This window comes from Myripristis murdjan, chromosome 15 (assembly GCF_902150065.1).
Source record: "Myripristis murdjan chromosome 15, fMyrMur1.1, whole genome shotgun sequence".
Lineage (NCBI taxonomy): Eukaryota > Metazoa > Chordata > Actinopteri > Holocentriformes > Holocentridae > Myripristis > Myripristis murdjan.
Window position 1 is genome coordinate 14,143,913 of NC_043994.1, and position 19,173 is coordinate 14,163,085.

At 42.2% G+C, this 19,173-nt stretch overlaps 1 protein-coding gene across 1 annotated transcript in view; it reads right to left on the reverse strand.

Annotated features, from left to right (window-relative positions):
• Nucleotides 1–19,173, reverse strand: part of ank3a (ankyrin 3a) — a 126,121-nt gene that overhangs the window by 42,983 nt on the left and 63,965 nt on the right. The window contains exons 2-15 of the mRNA XM_030070316.1: nt 13,650–13,751; nt 13,198–13,296; nt 10,684–10,782; nt 9,766–9,864; nt 7,822–8,007; nt 7,249–7,272; nt 5,225–5,323; nt 3,909–4,007; nt 3,368–3,466; nt 2,442–2,639; nt 1,259–1,357; nt 960–1,058; nt 465–563; nt 119–316 (exon numbers count right to left, since the gene is read on the reverse strand). Coding sequence (XP_029926176.1) covers nt 119–316; nt 465–563; nt 960–1,058; nt 1,259–1,357; nt 2,442–2,639; nt 3,368–3,466; nt 3,909–4,007; nt 5,225–5,323; nt 7,249–7,272; nt 7,822–8,007; nt 9,766–9,864; nt 10,684–10,782; nt 13,198–13,296; nt 13,650–13,751 — 1,599 coding nt within the window. The remainder of the gene's footprint in view (nt 1–118; nt 317–464; nt 564–959; nt 1,059–1,258; nt 1,358–2,441; nt 2,640–3,367; nt 3,467–3,908; nt 4,008–5,224; nt 5,324–7,248; nt 7,273–7,821; nt 8,008–9,765; nt 9,865–10,683; nt 10,783–13,197; nt 13,297–13,649; nt 13,752–19,173) is intronic.

Sequence of the window (19,173 nt, forward strand, 5' to 3'; positions counted from 1 at the left end):
ACCTGTGATGTGTGTGTGAGAAAGTGTGAACAACAGAGAGATGTCCACATTCTACCATTAATTCATGTATTGTGCATATGCATGTACACAAAACTGTCAAAGCCACGACTGAATCCACCTTAGTAGAGGAGGAAAGTGATGCTCCGTTCTCCAGTAGCATGGCAGCAACGTCCTGGTGTCCTTCGCGGGCGGCCAAGTGGAGGGGGGTGTAGCCCGAGGTGGTGGCGGCGTTGGCAGAGGCGCCGCGCTGCAGCAGCTGCTGGACAATGTCCGCCTTACCTAACCGACTGCAGATGTGCAACGGCGTCTGGTCATCCTGAGGAAAGAGAGGAAAAGTCTGAAAATGGGCTTGTGTATGTGCATATTTTGGGAGATTTATATTTGATTAAGCCCTGACGTGGTATTTCATCATCTTTTATTTTTCCTAACAAAAGGACACCGATAATGAGGCTCAGTGTTCTGACCTTGGACTTGGTCTCCACCTTGGCTCCGTTCTGCAGCAGGTATCGGACTACGTCTGCCTGACCCGCCCTGGCCGCCATGTGGAGAGCTGTCTCACCTCTCTGGAAGGCACATTAAAAAACACCTGTCACCTTTCAGGTTTTCACACAGCATAGTGAGTGTCTATGAAATCTGAGAAGAAACATAGGCCTTGCAATGTGATAGTATCCTGCCAAAAATTGTATTTCCCCAAAGTACCATAAATCTTTCAGGAATTGGGGCAAACTGCATGTTTAATATGTAAAGCTTTTTAACACCAATGATAAATCACTGGTGTTTTGAATCCTGATAATAAAACTTCTTTCTCTACATACAGGACAATACCAGCAATGGTGTGATAAAAAAGAGAAATAAATTCCGACACATAGTTTTTGGAATACACTGAAAACAGGAAAGGGCTGTACTGTGTGTCACTGAATGATGCTTTAAGGGACAGGAAATTAAAACAGATAACCTACCACGTTGGTGGTGTTGGGTGATGCTCCGTGGTGTGTGAGTGCATTGACAATGTTCTCATGGCCCATGAAGGCTGCCACATGGATGGGCGTCAAACCAGACTGCAGAGAGATACGCATGATATTCACTGTGGCACATGGCATTCAAAATCACTCCCTTTGAAAAACAGTCTGCTCTTGGAATTAATCAAGAGATAGAAAAAAGAAGCAAAGAGAAGAGAAGAGAAGAGAAGAGAAGAGAAGAGAAGAGAAGAGAAGAGAAGAGAAGAGATGACTTGATGCAGTCCAGTCCTTTGCAGTACCTCAGTGACTGCCTGGATGGAGGCTCCATGTTTAAGCAGCAGCTCCATCACTTTGACTCGGTTCTTCTTGCAGGCGATGTGAAGTGGGGTGAAGCCATTCTGCAAACACAACAAAACAAAAGATCTTCAGTCTAAAACCCACGGCAGGATCTCTGATGCGATGCACACTCATGCATCCTCAAACAAATACTGTGAAGCAAAAAGTGACATCCTTTCACTGCCATGCACCGGCTTAGTGTTTAAACAAATAAATCTGTAAAACTATGCTTTACAGTACAGTTCTTACCACAGTTTCTCCTTTTTCATCACACTGTCACCACACCCACAGCCACCACACAACACGACAACTAACTATGTCCATTATATTTAGTAAAAATATGATTTCTGTGGCTCAGAGTATAAATACTGTATTCTTTTTTGTACTCGCGTCATGCCAAATTGTCCAGTGCACTGTGGGATGCACACAAAGCTGCTGCTCTTGTCGAGTCAAAATGAGGAAATTTCTGATTTGACAGGAAGTGAGCAAGAAGGACAGCTGCAAACCACAAGGCTGAGCAATCTGAGAGGACCTTTGACCTCTGATCAGCAATTTGTTTGCTCTTAGCATCCAAAAGGATTAGACATATGAATTTGAAGATATACTGAAACAATATTGTCCATTTATTAAAAGACAGTCACTATCATTTACTACAAACATGATGGAGGCTCCACCTTCACAGCAGACGTGTAAAAAAATCTGCAAAACCTGCATTGCTTTGTTTGTTTGTTTGCTTTATTTATTTATATGCTCAGTATTGTTTTCTGATTTTTATGTGCCATTGAAGAGGTATGTTGAGTCACCCCACCTTGAGCAGATGCTGTCCCTCTTTAATTTCATTTGTCATTTCATTTGTGTAAAGTTTTAGTGTGCCTTTGGTCCGAAAAAAAAAAAAAAGTAATTTCTGGATTTTTTTTCTTTTGGCAAAAAATAAAAGGTTAACTTTAAAGATTCTGAATATCAGCACAAAAATGCTGATCAAAATGTAAAAAAAAGAAAGTCAATTATTATTGATATTTAAAAATATCAGTATTTCTGCTCCTCTCGGGCACAATCTAGTCACTCATTTGCAACAGGATTTTCCCCTTTCAGCCCCTGTATCCCTCCCACCCGCATGCTTCTGCCTGTAGCTCATTACATTCTTACCAGGGCCTTGGCATTTGGGTTTGCCTTCTTGTCCACAATGAGCTTGGCCACCTTGTAATGACCGCAGTGGGCAGCTACGTGCAGCGCCGTCAGGTAGTCGTTAGTGACATCATCCACCGGCACGTCGTTTTGGAGCAGGAGCTGGACGCAGTTCAGGTGGTCGCCCTGAGTCGCCATGTGGAGGGGTGACAGGCCATTCTACAGGGGGGGAGAGTGGTAAAGAGAGAGAGAGAGAGGGGGAGAGAGAGAGAGAGAGACAGACAGACAGGAAGACAGCAAGACAAAGAAAGAAACAAAGAGAGAGACAGAAAGCGACAAACACACACGGAGACGGACACATGGAAAGATGGACAGACAGACAGACAGGCACAGTAGTTAGGGCGTGACCAGGCGCTGCACAGAAAGACTGTGAAGGAAGTTGCGGAGAAGGTTACAGGAGCATTGTTATAACGAGGCCATTACAACAATGTCTATTTTGTTACACTGGTCGTCCTGCGAGGTCAAACTGTAGGGCTACGCAGCGGAGACAGGCTGTTCTGGGAAGGTCGCACAAACATTATGGAGACAGTGTGACAACACTACAGCAACAACAACAGAACAGCTATCTGACTGAATAGCACATACTTCACATGGCTATGTGTGATGAAGTAAGTTATTATATAGGCACAGCTGTATTAGAATTTAATGTGTACCCTGTGTCATATGAAATGTGACCCTTTGTAAAGCAAAAGTCCGCTTCTATTCTATTCTATTCTATTCTGTGCAATGTCCTGCGATGCTATTCTATGTGATCCTATGCTATTCTATTCTATGTCAGCCGGTGAAAATGAAAATAATATGACTATTTATGAGCTGAGATCTTTTTTCCTGTCCAAATCTATCCAAACCAGTGTGTCCTGAAAGTGGGTGATCAGACCAGTAGCTACCTTGGTCTTGGACAGGATGGGTGCTCCTCGGTCCAGGAGGATTTCTACCACCTGCTCATGGCCGCTCCTCGCCCCGCAGTGCAGAGGTGTCAGTCCATCCTGGACAAACAGAGAGAAAGAGAGCATAGGAATGAATCATGGTAAATGACTAAATCCTAATCCCTACCTTTTCTTCTCATAAGGTTATTTTTTTGTGCAATGACGTGTTTGGCTCCAGAATTAGATATCTCTGTCTCTTACAAAATGATTGATACCACAAACTCAACACATATCACCGTACTTAAAAAAAAAAACAATAGGTAACTTTAAGTCCTTGGTTAATTACATTTTAAGAGATACTGTACAGTGAGCTGTTGATTTTATTTTATTTTTTTCCAAAAATGGAAATATAATGCTTTTACTGAATCCACTAAAACTACAGTGCAGACTAAGTGCATCAGGCCTCCCATCAGGCCTCCCACAGACTGCATGATTCAGCCTCACATGCTTAATGTTTCAGTGTGTCATATTGTTACTATCTGAATTTGGTCCAGTGCCTCACCTTGGTCTTGGCATCAATTTTGGCCCCTCTGTCCAACAGCAACTTGACCATGTTGCTGTTGCCCCTTTTAGATGCCACATGGAGCGGCGTGATGTCATTCTGAAGACAGAAAAATATGAATATAATATGAGAGGGTTGTCATTGACAGTGTGAGTAAACATTAAATTGATTGAAAAAGTCAATATGTGAGTTGTGTTAATCCATAAAAAACATTGGAACATGCGATAATGCGGTTATTGGACAAACAGAATTCACAGCTTTTGATACAGAGCTGTTTTTATAGTAGTTTCCTGTGATGGAAATCCTACAGAAGTGAATGCTAGCTACTCCTGATAAGGCTACTGAGTCAGCCTTTCATTATCAAGCAATAGGTGTGAACCACTCCATTGTTCGATCCATCTACCTCCACTGTTAAAGCATTACACTCCAGGCCAAACCTGTAATCACTGTCGAGAGCAATGCAAACACACTCCCTTAGACGCTGCTAGCTGATATAATTGACTCTGGTTGGCTGATGTCTAATGTGGCGACAAATATAATTTTAATGGCTTATGCTCTTGGACCACAATGTAAATATCACATTATACAAATGCTAATCCTACACTGCTTGTTGGCTCCATAATATCAAAACACACTACTTGAAGTAACAGTAGCAGCTGGTAAAGAGATGCACCTATTACACTGAGAGGCATATCAGTGGTAACAATATAGCCTACTACTGTATGTATCATTTTTAGAGGCAGCGTGGTATTTGTTTCCTAATGACCACTTGTAGCAAATGATAATGATGCATCTGCAACCTGGCATTGTTGAGACTGCTCACATCATTAATATTTGTGCTGAATATGCTGCATAGTACCAGCTGATGTAAAAAAAAAAAAAAAAAAAGCACCCTGTAGCTTATAATCCAATCGTTTATGTGGCTAGTTTTGGCTTGGCAGTGAGTTTTTATTTTATTTTGCTGCAGCAGCAACAGCACATGCCTACCTTATCCTCTCTACAATTTATGCCTGCAGCTGATACTCTTATTAGGAGGGCTTACAATATGTGCAAATTGCAGAAAGAGTCAGTGCTCATGAATGACCATCTTTGCATGTGACCTAATCATCAAGGAATGAAATACGTTCCTAAAACTAGATTATTGCTGAAAGTCATAGAAACTAGGAGTATTTTATTGTAAATGTTGTTTTGCACTGTTGTACAGTGGTAATATCGTTTCAGCATCACAGTTACATTATGTGTATTGACGGCTGTTTGTTTTCAATGTTTGTGTGTGTAACGCCCCTCCCAGACAGCAGAGGGCAGAGCGCACTCACCCTAGCCATGAAGTCCACGGCAGCCCCTCGGTTCAGCAGGAGTGTGGCCACATTGATGTTGCCATAGTGAGCCGCGATGTGGAGAGGTGTGAAACCACTCTGAGAATGAGGCCAAAGTGGTACAACACACACACGGACACACACACAAACACACACACAGACACAGAAACAAAAGCACACACATCACAAACAATGAAATACAACATATTTGCAACAATCAGTAAAGGCCATGGATGAATTTATATTACATTTATCTGTGTAATTGATGTACAAACACAGTCATTAGATGGGGATACACTCTACTATACACTTACACACTAACACATGACTTTTCACAGAGAAAGTCTTTTGCTGAAACATCAAACATGAGGCCAATGGTAGGTTGACAGCTACTGGGTATTACATTCAGTACACCATATTACTGAATATGGGCTTCTATGAGCTCTAATGATACTGAAATGTAACTTGTTACACTACACAAGGGAAGGTACGTTTACTATACAGCTACAGTTACAGTTGCATCATGTTGAAACAACACCACAACTTATCAGACAACCTACTGGGTAATAGATGCACAGGCCCAAGTGTGATAATCTATTCCGATGGGACAGATATAATTCAAAGGTAATTAGTATAATCCTATATCCTCTCATTGACAGGTTCCTTATTTGGCGTTCAAACGCTGGTCCGCAAATAATCTAAATGTCCATTTGTTAACATCTTAATGGAAGTCATTTCCTGGTAAAACCCCTGGCTTAGTGAGAGACAGCTGTCAAAACAAGCAAAGGACACTGGAAAAAGTTTCAGCCACATCTGTTCAATCAGCAAGAGAATCTCACATTAAGCTATCCAATCACACAGATCCCACTTTTGAATGACCAATGATCCAGCGGAAAGTAGGTGTCTTATAGATGTGGATCCACTGTGCCGACCTTTGCTCTCCAAAACATGCCAACAAACAACACTGCAATCATTAAAGTAATGTTAACAACTAATAGCTCTTATTTTCACATTTAAAATATATTAGAAAATTAATGAAACCAAAATGAAAATGAACCATCAAAACCTGGCTCTACAGGGTTGATCATGACTGGAGCTAATACTGTACACGTTCTTTTGGCGGACAGAGGTTCCTCTCTAGTGCCTGTTCATAACATCTGTGATCACTTTCTTCCATCCGGGTGCTGTGCCACCATGCGCTGAGTGCAGAGCCTCAGATCAACAAAGCCATTTTGGAGTGAGTCGCACCAGCTATAGCCAGCCAGCCTGCCAAAGCCCAGAGCCATGCCAACCAAAACAGGCGCTCACGGAGGACTCCTTCTATTCCCATAGAAGCAGAACTGAGATAGCTTGTTGCTTTGATCCCATGCAAAATGCTTAAGGTGCTGGGGGTTGAGAATTGGGAATGCTAGGAAATACTAAAGGGCAGACTAGAAAACTAATTAGACTAGTTGTCTGTTGCTCGAAGGCCGGGCTCCTTTATGGCCTAATGGGGATTTGGTTGCCATGCAGGTTATGAAGAAAGCACTGCTTGGTGATGAGGTGATAACCACCTTTTACGCCACAGCATTGGTTATCATGTTTCATGGAAATATTTTTTGCAGGACACATTAAGGGAACTTTTTGCCAAAATTTACAAAGAATTTGCCAAAATAAATAAATAAATAAATAAATAAATAAAAATAACAGCTGAAGCTAAAGCTTTGGAAACCATGAAACAATTAGAATAAAAGAAGCCCTTGACACCAAGCCTCCAGCCTCAAGACTGACCTAGTCTATATCAGTATTAGTAATACATGCTGCATTACTTTGCCTATCTCTCTATGACTACCAAGAGATACCCGCTATATGAGTGAAGCGATGAGGAGGAGGAAGAGGAGCAGGAGGATGAGTCAAAACAAAAAGAGGGAGGGGGGAGGGAGCTGCAGGAACACTACTGCATAAATCAGGGGAATTGTATTTTTTTCTGATTTCTTTATGAGCTGCGATGGAGAGACTAAGTAGTGTACAGAGTAGAGGTGTACCTCTGTCGTTCTATTCACCATCATCTACAGAGTCAGCCAAGAGAGGAGAAAATGGGCAGTTAGTTAGCAACACAAACAACACAAAATAAGGCGTCCACTGACATGAAGTGGGGAAGCAGAGAGAGGGGATAAGGAGCTCAGTACAAAACAACAAAAGGCAAAACCAAAAAATGGGTCATGAACTGAAAATTGTTATTGTAAGAGGAAGATTATAACCAAGTTGAGTTGTGCAGATGGCTCTTCTCAGAGCACAATGCTCTTCCAGTGTAACTGTCTCATTGAAATGTTTGGATTTATAATACACACTTATAGAAAAACAAAACATGTACTTCCACTCCCTTCCCCTGTCTGCCAAAAAATGCATCGACAAATAAAGAAAGGAAGAAAGAAATAACAAAAGAAAGAAAGAACAAAAAAGAAAAAAGAAAAGCAAAGACATGAATAAAGAATGGAACCAAAAACAAACAAACCAAAAAAAAAAACAGAAAAAATACAAAGAGATAAGAAACCAAGCAAGCAACCAATCCAGAGTTCCACGTCCAGACAACAGGCTGCGGCTGTGCGGGCCCTCACCTTGGACTCGACGTCTGCATTGTGGTCATTCTGCAGTAGCAGGGCCGCGGCCTTGGTGTCGTCCTTGCGGGCAGCGATGTGCAGGGCAGGCAGGCGCACCTTGCCCTTTGTATCGTTCTCCAGTAGCAGGGAGACCACCTGGTCATGGCCCTGCTGGAGGGCCACCGCCAGGGGGGTGAAGCCGTCCTGCATGTGAAGAGAGAGAGAGGTTACTCGGCCTGAGTGGACGGATACAACACAGCATCATCATGGCACTCACAGGTTTGACTGGGTAGACGGCACGAGCAGATTAAAACGAGAATTTCAATATCACAATTCCCTGAGTGGCTAATTTTACTACATGTGCTTTATACCGGAAAGCAATGACAGACCCCTGAACTATACTGAAGCTTTAAAAAGGCCACAGCATAGTATGTGTGGCTAATGAGGCAGTGCTTCAAGGCTCTTAATTCAAGCAAGGCTTTCAGATGCTCTCAGATGCCCTTGGGTCTTCATTTGTACTGCCAACAACATTCAACTTTTGTTTTGAAGCCCAATTTCTGTTCATTGCCATACAATACAAATGGTTATTAAGCCTGCTATGACAGATTGTAAGAAACAAGTGAATGGTTGATTCACTTGTCAAGTGATTTACAAATAGTTGCAAAGAAAATTCAAAAATTCTAACTCAAAAACATAACGAATGGCAACCATAGCAGCAATAGATAATGCACATGTTTCTATATCAAATTACTGTAAATCAACTTCAAATAAAAACACTGTTTTTGTTGTACAGTAACAGGAATGATCTTGGCACAAATCTGAAACATGTCAGAGTTGCCTTTTATAACTGTCACTCATGCACTATAGCACCATTGGAGGCTAAATTTAGCTGATTACTCTACTGAAACATTAGGGCACATAAAGCAAAAAATAGAATTTAGCTTGTTTATAGTATCGTGGATAGTAAATGTAACTACATCTGTTTGCTCCATCAAACAGATGTACAGGTTATTGAGCATTTCCAATCCTCCTCTTCAAACAGACAACTGAAACTATGTTACATAATAGCAGAATAAGATAAAATAGTCTTTTTCTGCCACCCACTACCTCCTCGTCATACATAATTAAACTGAAAACTCGCGTGTCTGAATACACATGTGTGTGGATGTGTGTGTGGAATGTACATGGGTGTGCCTTATACGGTGAGTTTGCATAAATATGCTGCAGGGTTGTGGGAAGTGCATGTAGGTACGTCCTGAAGGGCATCCTGTTGTTCTAGCTGAAGCCCCAGGGTGCAAACCAGTGGATTTAGACTGGCTTGGCATTTCATTAGAGCCATTAGCTCTTTATCTCAGCATGTGCATATGCATGTGTGTATGTGTGTGTGTGTGTGCGTGTGTATGTGCTCCACAGGACGAGCAACGTAAATCAGAGCAGTAATGGCAGCAGCTACAGCCATGGAGGAGAGGCAGGGAGCGGAGCAGACTTCATCTGTGACCCACTCAAGGTCGCTCAGCCTCCTCCTCCTCCTCCACCACCACCACCACCACCACCACCACCATACTCTACCAATCAATGAAGCTCTGCCTGCCACTAGTCCCTCATGGAGAGATGAGTTGGGAGGAGGGGGAGGAGGAGGAGGAGGGTTGGAAGACAGAGAAAGGCAGAAAATGTGAAACAGAGAAAATATAAGATGGACAATCACAGGGACAGAGGAAGATAGGCAGAGACATGGACATGAAGAGAGAAAGACGGACAGAGATGCACAGACAGAGCGAGCGGGGCGGGACGACAAAGGTAGAGGGGAGGAAACGGGAGAGGAGATGGAGGTGGTTAATACAACAGACGTAAAGACCACACAGAAAATGAACGGAGACAAAAACACATATGCACACACACACAAACACACACACATATAGCACAGACATGCACTTACACAACGCATGCACACGTGTACAGTACCTCGGTGGCCATACTCTGGCTGGCGCTGTTCTCCAGAAGGAACCGCACCACCTCCAGGTGATTTTCCTGGGCTGCCATGTACAGAGGTGTGAAGCCATTCTGCACCCACATCACAGACACACAGAAATCACAGATATGATAATGAAACAGACCAGATTAGAGTATCTTTTTCCTTATTAGTCGCAGTACTCAAAGCTTTTCCAAAAGGAGTAAGTAGAATTTAAGGAATGCAACAAATGACAAAAAAGGAAATAATCCAAAAGAAGCCTCTTTTGACTTTTTTTTCTCCTCAGCAATGCAGAGCGCTGCAGACCTTTTCCTCTGTTTTGCGTATGGAATATCAGCAGGGACATAGGAATTCGTATCATGTAAAATGTCTTAACATGCCTTAAATGATGATGCTCGGACGATACTCAACTAAATTCATCTGAGTAGCTTACCCGTAACTGACAAGCTCGAAAGTGACAGGTGTCCGGTATAACAGCAAACAAACAAAAACTCTGCTTGTCAAAACTATAAAATATTCATGTGACGTTTCTGAGATTTTCTATGTTGCCGTTGATCTAAGTTTGGAATTTTGTGGGTTTTGAATGAAAGCAGAAGGAGAGAAATGCGGCTTGAAATTCCTCCTCTCACCTTTAGCCGATAGAGTTAAATGTGAAATGCAAGGGCAGCAGTTTGAGAGGCAGAGGCCTACTTGGCAAACTGCCAGACTCTGTGTGGAGGGCAAGGATCTTTCCACTGACGGACTCTTTCATAGTAAACGTCTCCACGATACACTATCAGGCAAACACATGCATACAGCAGAGGTGTACTACAATCTGATTTGTCCAGGACATCAGTGCTTTACTATGGCTGTCACTGTGTGTGTATTTCTCTGCATACAGCATGTGCGTGTGTTTGTTAAGTATATCCCACCTGAGACTGTGCGTTGACATTGGCTCCATTGGTGACCAGCTCTTTGACCACTTCCGCTTGGCCTGCCAGCGACGCTATGTGCAGAGCGGTGTTTCCTTTCTGGATTACATGGAACAACCACAGGCATGTGTGTTAAGCTCTGCCCCACCTGTCCCACTGTACCCTCTGCTTCCATGTGTCTGTGTGTGTGTGCATATGTATGTGTTTGTCTGCATATCTGCATGAGTGCCTGCTTGTGTGTGTATATCCATTTCAGTATCCATGTATCCCAATGCATCCCCTGACACTGGCCACATTCTTTGCAATACTTTTGTACTGCTGGCATTCCAGCTCCTGCACCCCTGATCCAGCCTGTCCTGCCAATGATGTGTCACTTCCTATACCCCCTGTCCCACACATAAATAAGCACCCTCCGCGCTTCAGACATAAATATAACTATGGGAGGCTTTTTATAAGCCTATACAGCTCCTTGTGAAGGCAGGGTTGACCCCCCGGCCTGCCTCCTGGCCGCGTGATACCAGGCTCTGATGTTCACAAGTAGTCCTGTTGCACAATAGTGGCATATCACACGTGTGCTGTGGCAGAGGAAGATGATTGGCACATCTGCCAAGGCACTAGGCGCAATAACAAAGAGACAGGCAAGATGTAATGTACAGTACATACTGTGGTGAGTGACAAGATATGTACAGTGTCTGGTTTACTGAGCCTGGAGGATTTCCTTGAGTATAAAGGCAGAGACACCCATTCCACTACCCTGAATCATAAAATGAAATGTGGATACTGTAGAGTGGTTGACAGGCTAGCTCACTGATTATGCTTCCTGTTGACATAATCCTCTGGACAAAAGGAGAGGCATTGCATGGTTCATTTATGGTCTAGTGAGCAGAAACTTAGTGTAGTGCTGTAGTGGTAAGGATACTGCTGGACTGTTTCCTCTACAAAGGTACTGTAGATCTTCTGGAAAATTACAGTTTCCTGATCCTTTCATAGCAACTAAGTCAGGAGATATGAGTATAGTGTACAGGTACATCCCTATACTTTACACTGTGCACCCAGTTTTGTCCAACTCCCTGGATAGCTTCATTGCCGGTGTTCACATCCGTAATTTGACTGGTGTAATAAATCTGCTCACAGTGCCCCCCTGACTGAGTGAGGACTAATGAAGCAAGGACAAGGTCTCTTGTTTAATTCTCCCTCAACAAGAGCAGCAGAACATTAGAGGGGCGGATACAGAATTAAGTTAAGCATCCAACACCCACACAGCCAAAGTGAAACATCGCTCCATTTTACTAAATCTAGTTACAATACTACTGCCTCCCTCATTATATCCATTGGCAATATAATGAAAAAGCAGTTGATAGGCATTAAGACACAGGCGTTGAGTTCCCATGATCTCAGACTAATCCCTCAACATCCTCGGGTCACACCAGAGAGGGTTTAATTGGGGGAGATTTTCTCCTTGATCTTAAATATTTCATTGTGCTCTGTGTTTGTGTGAGCACAAGGCATCTAGCCTCTGGCAGAGAGGCTGCACAAGAGCACTAAATGAGAGCTAAAGCCTTCCAGGCTGGGATCTGGATAATGTTTTCAGTGGCTCCTCCTCTCAACTCCTTTTAGTATCAGAGAAAAGAAGCTTCAGAAGGAGAGACTCTCCTCTGGTGCATCTTGAGGACAGGATGAGGAAAAATGCAAACACATTATCTAGATGCATGCTATATGATAATGTTTCTTATCTTATTGTATCGCAACAACTTATAGCATTTTCTAATGCTATTTTGCAGATCATGTACTTTCATTCAAACATTTCTACTTCATATGTTCCTGTGTTGAAATTAACAGTGGTGCACAATTTACAGCCCCTTTCATTCTCATTTATGTTCTGTTTTCCTTCGCTGAACCCTGTTACTACCGGCTGCTGCAACAGCCCAATATCCCCACAGGGAGAATTAAGGTTTCATCTTATTTTATATGAATTATGAAAAGTTCTTTCAGGAAACTCTAGCTGGCTTCAGCTCATTGGGTCTAACTCAGCACTGTGCCTTTACAAGCGAACCAATCAACATACACAAATCCTACTGTCAGGCCTTTAAAATGCCATGTGCGTGCCGGCTACTCGGCTCGCTGTGCAGCCTGCTGCTGTTCTCTGCTGTCATGAGAACCTTGAAGCTTTTGTTCACCCTCCCCCATCTCTCCAGTTCCACCTGTTTGGATCTGCTTTTATGCACAATATGAGGGTTACATACTCTGACTGAAGTCAAATGCATGTCAACAATGAGCAATGGCAGCAAACCTATTCTGAAACTTTATTGTTATGTCATGAGCTTTTCCAACCTAATATCAGTATGTGAATCATCCTGACAGCAAACAAAAGCTGCTGGTGTCACTGATGCCAAACACTTAGCACTGGGTGTGTATTCTGGTTGAATGTGGTGCCTTGTTGTTTTGCTGGGCCAAAATATTCAGTAGTGCTCCCTAATATCACCTGACCAATGAAAGGATAAGGGTCGGCCTTACCTTTGTGGCTGCATCCACATTGGCTCCGAGCTTCAATAGCTCAGCAACAACCTCTACATGCCCCTCCTTGGAGGCTAGATGAAGAGCATTCAGACCATTCTGGGAGAATAAAATCAACACAGGCTTGTTATACACAATTATACCACTCGGACATGCAAGAAATACAAGGGTAGTGAAACTAGTGCACCAGAGTCTGTGATGAGGAAATAGCCAGCTTGTAACTGTACGTCACAGAAAGGGGTCTCATAGTTAATGGCACATTTGCTCAAAGACTTTGATCCAGTTTGACCAGTTACACACTGGCCCTCATGATTCATTGCCCTCTGAGAAAAACCAACTGGTCCAGCATGGATGCACCAGTGGGCTTATGTCTGTGGAGACGTAGTTTCTTCTTGAAGACTAACAAACACTGAATCATGTTCTGTATTGTACTCTAGAGGCAGACAACTCACCTGATTGCAGATATTAATATCAACCCCAGCCTTGAGGTAGTCAAGGGCCTTTTCTAGGTTTCCTGCCCGGGCAGCTCGCAGGTAACTGGCATTATTGTCCGACTGGAGAGAGGAGGAGAAAAAAGGAGGGAGTGAGAGAGAGAATGAGAGGGAGAGAGAGAGAGAGAAAGAGAGAAAGTCAGGTCAGACATTGGTCACATGCTTCTCCGCATTAGCTACAGACTAATAATACAATTACACACACACACACACACACACACACACACACACACACACACACACACACATTCACACACCAGTCAAAACTGTGTTACCGTACCAGATAGAAGTCAGTCATAATTTCTCAGACTCAGATTCAGAAAAAACAAATTCAGTATCCACCCACAGGTCCATTGTCACCTAAAAAAATCCGTGTAGTAAATTCCACTGGTGGCTCACAGCAAGATAACACCAAAACACAAGCATTTCAAAAAGTGAATTACTAGCAAAGCCAACACAGCCAGAGCCATAGCTTGTCATCCTGACAATGTACGTCAACCTCCGTCATCCATTAGATCCCAACAGACTGTTATTTCAGCTTTGTTAAATCCAAATGTCTCTGATTCCCAAAGGTAGGAAGTCAAGGGAGTGGGTGGTCCTGATTGCTACCACAGAGACCTCCTCTCTTTCTCTTTGCCCACCAATACAGGACTTGTGAGTCTCTGTCGCTGTGCACCAAGAAGCAGAGCATCCTCTCTTCTGCTTGGTCGTCCTTTATTTCACAACAGAAATAGGGCTTGCACACTAAAATAAAATGATGAGGCAAGCATGTTTTTGCCCCTATAACAAATGTGGTGTGCATGTGTATGTGCGTGTCTGTCTGTGTGTGTGTGTGTGTGTGTGTATGTGTGTGTGTGAAAGAGAGAGTGAGGGGGAAAGGTATGGGGCTAGAGAGAGAGGGAGAGAGAGAGAGAGAGAGAGAGAGAGAGAGAGAGAGAGAGACAGAGGGAGGGAGACAGGGGGGTTGTGTCTATTTGCTGTGTTCATGTCTGTGCCTGGGAAACTGGATTTGACACAAAATGACACACAGCAAACTCTGCACCTTTGTCTTCCTTCTCCAACAAAAAGCATTTTGTAAAACTCAGCACTGGTGCTGCTTATCTGTGCCCTGAGAGCATACAAAAGGGAGGGAAGCTGTGACATGCTGCTTCATAACAGAGGCTCAGAGACCAAATTCCCCAGAATTATCAAATGCCCAGACCGGCTAAATTTAGCACTGTGTCCAAAGACACTTAGGATAAACTCAGCAGGGCCAAACGGTACGAACAGTTATCCAATGTTGTGCTCTGCCTCTCCCATCACTATTCCTCTCCAGAAATAACTCTGACAAACATGGAGGGATCTGACTGAAAGCCAAGTGCGTGACCAAGACATTCAGGATCAGATTGTTCCACTGATAGACCATGTAAAAAACTGTAAAAGGAAAATATTTGTGTCTTTGAGGGCATGCATTTGTAAACCTAAAGAGTAATGGCAGATGAGCCAGTGTTGACTGGAAACCCAGTAATTTCCTGGTGGTGGGAGGCCATTAAACTAAAGTTCATATCTATGCAGTCAATCAGTCCACATTTGTAAGTGTCTTCTTCCTCTTCCCATGCCAGCAGCCCCAAGAGGGCAGCTTGGTGGCAGCCGACCACTAATGATATTTCTTTCCTTATGGCCTGGAGGAATGTAGGGAATCTTGAAGCAACGGACAGTGTCATTAGCCCTGGGCCTGTCGGAACAAAACACACACCCTTTCCATTGATAATTTTTTGAAGACTTGCAGAACTGATCTTTGATAAATTTCCTGGAGAGAAAAATGCAGTCCACTGTATCACACCACACCACAGAAGACACATTTATCAGTGACATGTGCTGATTAGATTGGGAACATTTGCAGTGGAACCGGAGTGTGTAAATTTATACTATGTTCAAATTACAGATGCACTTGTAGGTACATGTGTCGGTATATTGAGTCATTTTTATTAAACCAGGTACATAAACAATGAGCACATACTTCTGGGAAGATACGCCAGTTCCACATGTTGGATATTCACCACACTTGTGACACCCACCACTGCACCCCGCTTTGGCTAAGTGGTGTGAAAAGTGAATCAGTTCTTCCTTGCCCTATGACCAACCTTTCCACAAAGTTTACTGGTGTTTCGTGAATCCAATCAGAAGTTACACGCCTTTTTAATGAAACACCATGCCCCCCTTTGGCAAACAGATGTGAAAAGTTAATCAGATAATTCTTCCTTGCTGCAACATCAACCTTTCCTTTGAGTTTCATGCAAATCTGTTTCATAAATTTTTAGGATATCCTGCTGGCAAACAACAAACAAACAGGCACAGAGGATGCAGTGAAAACATAACCCCCGTCCAAAGGTTATAAACAATATATTAGGAAAGAACACAAGTACAGAAGAAGTAATGGTTATTACTTTTTCTAACATTACTTCATACAGAAGAAGAAGAAGAAGACAAAGAAGAAGAAGAAGAAGAAGAAGAAGAAGAAGAATTACATTAAATTTCATCAATGAGGCAATCAAATTAGCCTCCACTAGTGGCAGCTCCAGTACTGTCATTAATTTTGGTAAACCTAAAGTACATTCTGGTATGACTGCACTGCATGAAAAGTTAGGCCACTGACTGTGGAAACTTATAAACAATGGCCTAAATCTCCAGTTGCTCGAACACACACACACACACACACACACACACACACACACACACAAAAGTTTTGGATATACAAAATGTTCTCTCAGTCTCATAATTCCTTTGCCTGTGTATCATATGAAATGTTGAATTCCTCAGGATTCTTCCTGAATGGCAACTCAGGTCTGTACTGGTCTCTGACTAAAGTTACCTAAGACACTGATAAATGATATGATTTGAATCTCTGTCATGATAGAATATAATAGAAGTCGCTATGGCCACAACAGTGTGTGAAATTCAGGTTGGAGACTGAAGTCCCTGGCTGAGGTGCTAGAGCTGTTCGTCTCCATGAAGGAGGCCAAGAGTCAGTGTCCTTCATGGTGACCCGTTAGAAACTCTTTGGCTCCCACCCAGTCCCGACCCAGCAAGCATGCTGGGTCCACTGGTTCACTGTCATCGCAGTGTCTCACCTCAGCACTGTCACTGAAGTCTACTCCCTGCTCTTCCCCTCTCTGTTCTGTACAGATCAAACTGTATCAGCTTGATTCACGGTGACTTCTGTTTACTAGTGGTGCCCTGCAGGAATCAAAACAATGCCACTGTGATGAGAAAGCATGCAAGTAAGAGGAGGAAGTAAATAGGGCAAGACATTTGGGCTGGGCATCCCAAAAGAATCCTAGCACAGGTTTTTTTTTCTTCATTTGACATGACAAATGTATTGAAAAAAATGGTGGAAACTATGTAGGACAAAAGAGAAACATGCACAGTTTATGGTTTTATTTTGATTTCATTTACTTTGTCATGATGAAATGCACCAATTTGATTGCAACTCTAGTTAAAACATTTGTGTGTGTGTGTGTGTGTGTGTGTGTGTGTGTGTATATATATATATATATATATATATATATATATATATATATATATATATATATATATATATATATATATATATGTACATATAAATTACAAACAGTCAGAATCCTATTCTGGAATCCAATCCTGGTCACATTCAGTCCAGCAGGGTTTTGGATAGTACATTAACTCTGTAGGGACGTGTCAGGACTCCAACAAAGATATCATCTTTACAGAAGACTTCAAAAATGCTTAAAGCCAATTCTACAGTCCTGGCGGTACAATATCTACAAAAACCTTGAGATGATCTAAACTTTTTGTTTAGATTCTAAATAAGGAGCCAGGAATGGTGGTTACAGTCTAAATTTTAGAATATAACCACCATTCTTGGCTACAACATCAATTATTTAAGGTGAAATCTCTCCAGATAATACTATTTGAGAAGGGCAGGTAAAAAGCAACATGAACTGTTTGTACACTACACAGCAACCAAACACTTGCTGTGGTTCTTACATAACCAGCATGTGCGCTTACCGTACGTCACTCGAGTAACGTGCCAGCGATACACCATGCTCAGTGTCACTAAGTGCTTGACCTCTCACTGAAAACTTTGACACACAAATGCTTGGCTTTCACTGCTGCGGACAGACACCCTGCATGACTTACACCATCAGATATTACGTAAGTGAAGCCAAATGGCCAAACAGCAATGGTTTTTGAATACCATCCCTTTTATTAGGCAATGCAGATATATTTAATTTAAGACAGCCACATTGCATACAAGTTAGCATACAGGAAATACATGCACATCCAATGACTTGCCATAAGAGCTCAAGTGATTGTTGTGGATCTGGCTGGCATGTTGCTAAATGAAAGCAAGATAGTATATAGCACCTCAATGAAATATTAACAAACTTAAAGAAATGGCTATAAAAATAGATGCTCTTTCTTAAAAGATACATCCACCAAAGATATGGAGGTCTAGTAGTGTCTTTACATATTTTTCCCCAAGATGACCGTTATACAGTTGTGTTTATTACTGCTTCTACATCTTTTCATATTCAGTGCCAACAGATTAAGTATTCCTCATTTACCAGTCACTATTCATTACACCAGTCAGTTTATCCCTTAAAGCTCGTAGTGAAAACCAGTGGCCAACATTTCCAACCCTTCATCCTATCTATGTCCAACATGAAGGATCTTGAGGTCTTTGTGAATGAAGCATTACACAGGATGGGGTGGAGATTAGCAAGAGAAATATGATTAAGCCTCCGCAGAGCAGAGGTTCAAAGAAAATGGGGCCATTAAAGACTAGGTTAAGCCTGAAGGAAAGCATTAACATACTGTTAGATAGAAAGAGAAAGACAGAGAGACAGAGCAAGAGAGAGAGACAGAACTGACAAGTGATAGCTGGAAATTTACAGAGATTTACAGTATCGTTTCCAATTACAGCTTCACAAAGTCAAAAAAGCAGCTAATTTTCTGGTAAGCTGCTGTAAAATGACAATCAACTATCTTGACCTAATTAAAAATGTGTTCTGGATGCAGGCTTGTGTCTAAAGACGCATCATAAATGAGAGAGGAGAAAACTGGTGAAATACTGAACAGTATTCTGCAATATTGTCCGTGTGTGGTGAAAAAGGCCTCATCAGATCAATTTATCATAGGATTTCAGTACCACATTCCATGTTTAAAATTGTTAAATGTCCAGTCTGTGCCTAAAGTATATTGTGGAGTCACTTTGGAGACACTTGAACAATAAATTACTACTACTACTACTACTACTACTACCATTCATTCAAAATTCAAGAACATGAATTGTTATGCCATTAATAGACAAAAAAAAATGCAGCTTTATATTAAAGGTAGAGTCAGCAGAGTCAGTGAACTCCATTTTTTTTTTTTTTTAGCACACAGAACGGATAACAAGCAGGAGGACTGTGAGGAGATATTTGCTGAATTTGTTGCTTTCAAATATCAATGACCTTTCTCC